Raw genomic sequence first — 7500 nt, 5'->3', positions numbered from 1 at the left:
GCCTCAGAAGAATATTGGGAGTTAAATTTCAGGACAAGATTAGAAATGTAACTATAAGAGAGATTTCTCGAGTGCCATATGTGGATGAGATCATGCTGAGGGGTAGATGGAGAGGGGTTGGGCATGCTCTTCGCACTACCCAAGAGAGATTAGCTCACCAAACTTTCAACTGGGCTCCACAAGGCACTAGAAGAGTTGGAAGACCCATGCCTACATGGCTGAGGACTAAGAAGCATGAAGTAGGAGGTAATGGTGAAGTTATGATTTAAAAGCTCAAAATGGAGACGACCGACGAAATCAAACCTAGGCTCTTTGCGTCAATAGGCGTTGGAGGAGATGATGATGATTTTAAGATTAGTAAAGAACGTTGAAATAAATTTGTCTCATTAACTATAAAAACGAGACTTCAACCGAAAAGAACTTACAAAAAGTTTGAACTTCTTAAGTTCCCCCTATTCAGCTGTCAGATTAGGAAGATCATTCCACAACTTGGTCACAGCTGGAACAAAACTTTTAGCATCCTGTGTAGTAATGAGCCTCATGATGGAGAAGGCCTGACTATTAGAGTTAACTGCATAGCTAATACTACGTACACGATGATTGTGAGGATTTGGATGCAATAGTTTTTTTTTGAGTTATGTAAAGGCTTGAAATTATGAACAAATTTTCTCTAAAAAGTGTCATATTGCAACACTTATTGCAAGAGCCTGCTGAATTTTGATGAAATTTTCCAATACCTTTCACCGCTAGATTTAGAACTGGCTGCAGTCTCCTTTGTTTCCAGTTTTGGGTAATATCTTGTACTGCTGCGGCAAAGTTACTTTTCTATTTGTTTCTTTTATTGCTGTTGTTCTCTTCCCACTCTCCAATGTATCATACAGGTTCAACTTTTGTCTTTTCCATCAATGCATAGAATATATCATTCACTCAGTGGTTCATGATGACCTTACGTAAATATCATTTGACTTGTTGATTTAAATCTCTCTCTCTCTCTCTCTCTCTCTCTCTCTCTCTCTCTCTCTCTCTCTCTCTCTCTCTCTCGTGCAGTAACCAACACCACAGATCATTGACCTTAAAATCAATTGTGAAGATTTCTTTTCTAAAGGGAATTTGGCTTAATAAGAGTTTCAGGTCAGAACCAGTTTAAATGAGACGTAATATTTAGCCAGACGAATTTCTCGGCATTTGTCAGCAGAACAGAAGGTCGGACTTTGATAAAGAATAAAAACAAATTTATCCCTTATACAGTAAAATACTTCTTGGGCTAAAATTTGCGTGGTATAGAATCCCGCATTTCAAAAACGGTCGAATTAGTCTGTGCGTGATTTGGGGCTATCAACGAACTAATGCATTTATTGTACTGTACAACTCGGTTAGTAATTGAACATTGAAATTCGAGACGGCTTGTCTTCTCCTGGCCATTTTTCTAAATTTAGGCAAATGTAGATGATTTTATAAGTGGGCGACATGTAATTAGGTTATTTGGAATTTACGCATTTTTTCATATCTGATAAGAAATGTCAGTCTTGTTAATGGATTTAACTAATTATAGACACCGCACCCCCCCCCTATTCTCTCTCTCTCTCTCTCTCTCTCTCTCTCTCTCTCTCTCTCTCTCTCTCTCTCTCTCCTTCTTCTTCTTCTTCTTCTCTCGAAAAAATGACTTCCAACTGAAAAAAATAAAGACTGAGATCCATTATAGTAATTTTCTCGTTATGGTGTGTCCTATCTTTAATTAGAAAAAGGGGATTTTTATAACAATATACATTTACAGTTGCATGTTAGTGTTGGATTCGACACCGTGTCGTACAGTACACTGCACGAACAAGTCTCCCCAATTTAGTCTCGGAAACTAACACATCATAAGTTACTCTTCCGTCGAGGTGACGTGTGTCATTAGAATAGAAATCAGCTGAACATAGTTTAGTTTTCTTGTGACGTCGAAGATGGGTAGACGGACAGAGCTCGGGCGAAGATCATCCTTTGGGTCTGCGTGAAAGAATATCGACCTTCGTTGGTCTGCATGAAATGGGGAATGTTTTATTCAGCCTGTTGACGACCCAAAGAGTATCCATGCTTGTTTTTTTTTGCATCGTTTTATTTGGTTATCATTTCTGTTTTTTTTTTTTATATAAGTATCATTAAGATGATGTAGATTTGTGTTTTTATCTTCCATGTGATGAAAGCATAAAATGATAGAGAATTTTCAGCCGGAACTTAGTATACTTTTTGTTGTTATTATAAATGTTGTGGTTATCCACTAATTACCTCCGCCAACGAAGTTGGAAGGAGGTTATGCTTTCGCCCCTGTTTGTGTGTTTGTTTGTGAACAGTTTCCCGACCGTAATTTTAATCGTAGAGAAATGAAACTTGCAGGGATTAACTTTTATGTAAACAGCTGGAAAAGATTAAATTTTGGAAGGTCAAGGTAAAAGGTCAAGATCACGGTCAAGCAAAATGTCCAATTCACGTAATCAGCCATAAGTTTGGACATCGTTGTCACAGAGACTTCAAACTTGATTCATATTTGTGTGCATGAAAATTCAAGCCAATTAATACATGTTAATGTCGAAGGTCAGGGTCGAGTCCAAGGTCAAGGAAAAGGTCAAATTCCGGTCATCAACCATACGGCCAAAAGTTTTATCGTAAAATATTGAAACTTGCAGAGATTTTAAACTGTTTTATAAAGAGCTGGAAATGATTAAATTTTGGAAGGTCAAAGGTCAAGGTCACGGACGAGCACGCTGTCCATATCACGTAATCAGCCATAGGTTTGGACATCGTTGTCACAAAAACTTCAAACTTGGTTCAAATTTGAGTGTATGATAATCCACGCCAAATAATACATGTCAAGGTTAAGGTCGAGCAAAAGATCAAGAAATATGCTGCCGCGGCGGAGGTCTGCGCTCTACTGAGTGTCCCTCTAGTTGGGGTTAGTATCGATAATGACTTCTCGTGCGTTCGATGGTGTAATTATCTCAGTATTCGTGAGGTTTAAATTTTTATCTGTAATTTGGGTAGCATGAAAACATTTCCCGTCACTTTTTTTTTTTTTTTTTTTTTTTTTTTTTTTTTTTTTTTTTTTTTTTTTTTTTGGCAAAATAGTCTTTTACGCTTATTGTTATATGCAACGTCTTCCCTTAATATTTGATGAATACTTTTAAGCAATTATGTAAACGTACCCGTGTCATCCTTATCTCCATCATTGCAATCATCTCGTTATAGTGTTTCTAGCACCTGATTTATTGTCTTCATAAACCGCTTCCCGGCTTAGCCTTCGGGTGGTTACTAATTACTTTAACTAATTCTCTTCATTATTCGCCAACGAAGTTGGAAGGAGGTTATGTTTTACCCCCTGTTTGTGTGTGTGTGTTTGTGAACAACTTCCTGACCACAAATTTAATCGTTGAGTAATGAACCTTGCAGGGATTGAGCGTTATGTAAAAATCTGGATATGATTATATTTTGGAAGGTCAAAGTCAAAGGTCAAGGTCACGGTCAAGCAAAATGTCCAATTCACGTAATCAACCGTAAGTTTGGACATCATTATCACAGAGACTTAAAACTTGGTTCATATTTAAGTGTATGAAAATACATGCCAATTAATACATTTCTAGGTCGAAGGTCAAGGTCAAATCCAAGGTCAAGGTCATGCAAAAGGTCAAATTCCGGTCATCAACCAAAGGACCACAATTTTAATCGTAAAGTAATAAAACTTCCAGGGATTTTAAACTTGTATAAAGAACTAGATATAAATAATTGATTCTGGGAAAGGCACGCTGGTTTCGAGAAATAAGCTGCCTAGGCGGAGGTGTGCACTCGTAGAGTGCTTTTCTAATTTTTAATGCGATTACGGCATTGACTTGAGCAACTGAGAAAGTTAGTTTTATAGCTTAAATGTTTTATTTGTTTATTTTCCTCACCTATTCTGCGAAATTCATCTCGATTTTTTAATTAAGCTACCACTCTGTGTCCACGTGTCGCTCAGTATATAGTTAGTAATAAAGAATTTCTTTTATAATCAGTATTATCTATACCTCCTTTGATAGGGCCGATGAAAAATTTTAACTTTGTATTTGGCTTTCACATTCTGTGACATGATTTTATCTCGTGCATTTCTGTCGAAGAATGAAAAAAAGTTATATTCCTATTCAACGATGAATAAGTTTAACTTTATAGTATGGTTTCTCATTCTATGGCATGATTTTATCTCGTACATTTCTGTCGAAGTAAAAAAAAAGTTATACTGTCATTCAACATTTTACGTTTGGCTTATATAATGTCTCACTCAAGCCACGACGAGCAGTATCGCCCGTTTGTAGCCAAACCTTGCGCCAGTTATCGACTTTTTTTCAGGCTATCTCGTGTGCAGTGTAGCCGTCGTTTCAGCTAATCCTTGGCGTTGTGGCTACTTCTCCAGTGAGGTCTTGGCGGCCGAGGAGGAAACATAGTAAACTCCAATAGGGAGATGGAAAACAAGACTAAAGGTTTCTCCTCCTCCTGGTCCATCTCGGTCTAGACTTTTGTGTGAATCGGGAAGAATCAAATTTTTTTTTTCGAAGAGTGCCACAGGCAGTTTGTCTTAAGAGAAGGAAACTCTTAGTGTGATGGTTGTTAGCTCACGCTTTGCAGTACTTTGATCGCAGTTTTAGTCTGTTCTATTCCCACTATTTATGTGGTTTGTCTATTCTGGATCGTAGTACACGTGTTGCTATTCCATGAGTGTGTGCCATGGCGTAATTGACAGCTTGCCAAAGTCTTCGTTTATTTCCAGGCAATTAAAAAGTCATGAATTGCACAATGGAGGTGAGAGTTTGGCTTTTTTAAGCAAGAGTTTTTGACTTTAGAATAATTTTTATAGTATTTTTATCAAGGTCCTACAATTTAATGATTTATTAATTATATTGTCGTCCAAGGCATTAAAATTTAGGAATTTTTTTTTTTTTATCTTTTCTTTGCAAAAGACCATTAAGAGGTGATAATTCCAGGGTGATCTTTCCTTGTCAGGTGCTCAACCCACATCTTCCTTCTATTTATTTATTTTTTTATTTTTTTTTATTTATTTATTTTTTTTTTTTTTGATAGTCTTGTGCTTTTATTTTGATGAATATCTTGTTCGCATTTCCCCACTACAATGAATTCTTCATACTTTCATTTTATGTTGAACAGGCTGACATAAGTCTTTTTAATAGTTTATATATGAAATTTATGTTTTAATGTTGTTACTGTTCTTAAAATATTTTATTTTAATTGCTCATTTTTTAACATATCGTTTATTCATTTCCTTATTTCTTATCCTCACTGGGCTATTTTTCCCTTTTGGAGCCCTTGGGCTAATAGAATCTTGCTTTTCTAATAAGGGCTGTAGCTTAACTAGTAATAATAGTAATGATAATAATAATAATAATAATAATAATAATAATAATTGGATAATTACAGTATTCATTATGACTGTTTATTCATCATGAATATTCATGCAGTCCTCTTCATTAGTATTGATAGTGAAATATGATAATGATGCTGATGATAATTAAGAGAGAAATAATGATGAATCAAAGAAATAGAGATTATCTAGATATCATTACGCAAATATGCTTCACTTTCCAAATACTAAGAGAAGACTTTTAAGTTTCTCTGGTAAATTTGCTTTGAAATAATCTGAAGAAAGACTGTTATTTGATTTGATTATTATTAATGAATGAATAATGATCGACTTGTGATGATTATGCGGTAACATTTGAAAAAAAAAAATAATTAGTTATGAATAATTAAATTGTTCAGTGGCCCTTTTCCTCTTGGTAAGGGTAGGAGAGACTCTTTAACTATGGTAAGCAGCTCTTCTAGGAGAAGGACATTCCCAAATCAAACCATTGTTCTCTAGTCTTTGGTCGTGCCATAGCCTCTGTACCATGGTCTTCCACTGTCCTGGGTTAGAGTTCTGTTGCTTGAGGTTACACTCGGGCACACTATTCTATCAAATCTCTCTTCCTATTGGTTTGTTAAAGTTTTTATAGTTTATGTATTTATTCTAATATTGTTACTGTACTTTAAATATTTTAGTTTTCTTTGTTTCCTTTCCTCACTGGGCTACTTTCCCTGTTGGAGCCCCTGGGCTTATAGCATCCTGCTTTTCCAACTCGGGTTGTAGCTTAGCAAGTAATAATAATAATAATAATAATAATAATAATAATAATAATAGACTTAGTGTTGGCTTAAGGGCAATTTTGAAAGTCGGGGCGTATCAAGGAGATTTCATATTCATTGTTTTACTGGCGGATATTTCCGGCCTTAGATAAGAAGTGTTCATGTCATATAAACCCCTTATCATCTGTTTGAATCTGCCTACCTTTATAAGGACTTATATCTAGTTTGATATGATTCATGATTTTATCAATGCTGTAGAGCTACGCCTTTCATATGAATTATGATAATGAATTTTTTTTTTTTTCAAAGAAAGGTAAAGAGTGGTTGTCTTAAATTTTTTTCTTATTCTATATTTGCATTCTATACTTGTGGTTTATGTGCTTCTATAGCAAAATTTGATTAGAACTTAATGAGTATCATAACCCCAACCCCTCTCTCTCTCTCTCTCTCTCTCTCTCTCTCTCTCTCTCTCTCTCTCTCTCATTTTTAAGGTGCGGTAACTTACTATATATCATTTACACTTATTTTTCTAGAAACATGATACATTAGATTCAGTTGGAAATATCTTTTAAGAAAATATTAGATCCTCAAACATCATTTCGTGTTGATCTTTACCACTGCAACAAGCGCCTCTTCCTATTATTAATCGAGATCTGTAAGAACAAGAAACTGGTGAAAATCTTTTTGAAAATTATTTTATGGTGATATGAAATAGATGTAAAATTAAATCAGAATAAATAGAAGACCGAATATTGCAATATGTATGAGGACAAATTCGTCAGTTGTCTTTTTTCTTCTTTTTTTTTTTTTAACTAGGTCATAAAAGTATTTAATGTATACTAACTGTGGTAGCCTCACTTTTGTCCCATACTGAACGAATGCATTATCCATGACTTTAATGTGAGTCTACTTCGTCTTTGAATCTAATTCTGATTATTTTTACAGGAAGGAAGATGGTGGTGGCACTCTCTGAGTGCCAAGTTCTGGCATCCAGACTTCTGGTTACCTTTAGGACTCACGTGGGATGACCTCAAATCAACCGAAGACTTTCAGTATCCAGAGATATCTGACGTTTTGGTGTATCCCATCACCCTGAGCGCTGTGTACATCTTCCTCCGTGCTTTTATCTTCGAGCCAATATTCATCGTGCCCTTAGCACAGGTCGCCAAGATAAAGCAACGTCAGCCACCTCCAGAAAACAAGACGCTCGAGGAAGTGTTCCGGAGGTTCCTGACGTCGCCCTCGAAGGATGTTTTGGAGGCAACGGCATCCTCGCTGAATATGTCGGAGCGTCAGGTCGAAAGATGGCTTCGTCGGCGCTACGCTTCCTTCCGTCTGAGCAAATACGACAAGTTC

General features: G+C 36.0%; 2 protein-coding genes across 2 annotated transcripts in view; both read left to right on the top strand.

Moving 5' to 3' along the window:
• The window catches only part of LOC137616282 (lysine-specific demethylase 8-like), a 286403-nt gene that overhangs the window by 152193 nt on the left and 126710 nt on the right, over positions 1-7500 (top strand). The window lies entirely within an intron of this gene.
• The window catches only part of LOC137616286 (ceramide synthase 6-like), a 4408-nt gene continuing 1318 nt past the window's right edge, over positions 4411-7500 (top strand). Inside the window, exons 1-2 of the mRNA XM_068345924.1 lie at positions 4411-4806; positions 7090-7500. The exon at positions 7090-7500 is cut by the window's right edge and continues 1318 nt beyond it. Coding sequence (XP_068202025.1) covers positions 4789-4806; positions 7090-7500 — 429 coding nt within the window. The 5' untranslated portion in view covers positions 4411-4788. The remainder of the gene's footprint in view (positions 4807-7089) is intronic.

The sequence above is a fragment of the Palaemon carinicauda genome, chromosome 22, assembly GCF_036898095.1.
Source record: "Palaemon carinicauda isolate YSFRI2023 chromosome 22, ASM3689809v2, whole genome shotgun sequence".
Taxonomy (NCBI): Eukaryota; Metazoa; Arthropoda; class Malacostraca; order Decapoda; family Palaemonidae; genus Palaemon; species Palaemon carinicauda.
The sequence above is the reverse complement of the archived record's forward strand: the minus strand, read 5'-3'. Positions and strand labels throughout refer to the sequence as shown.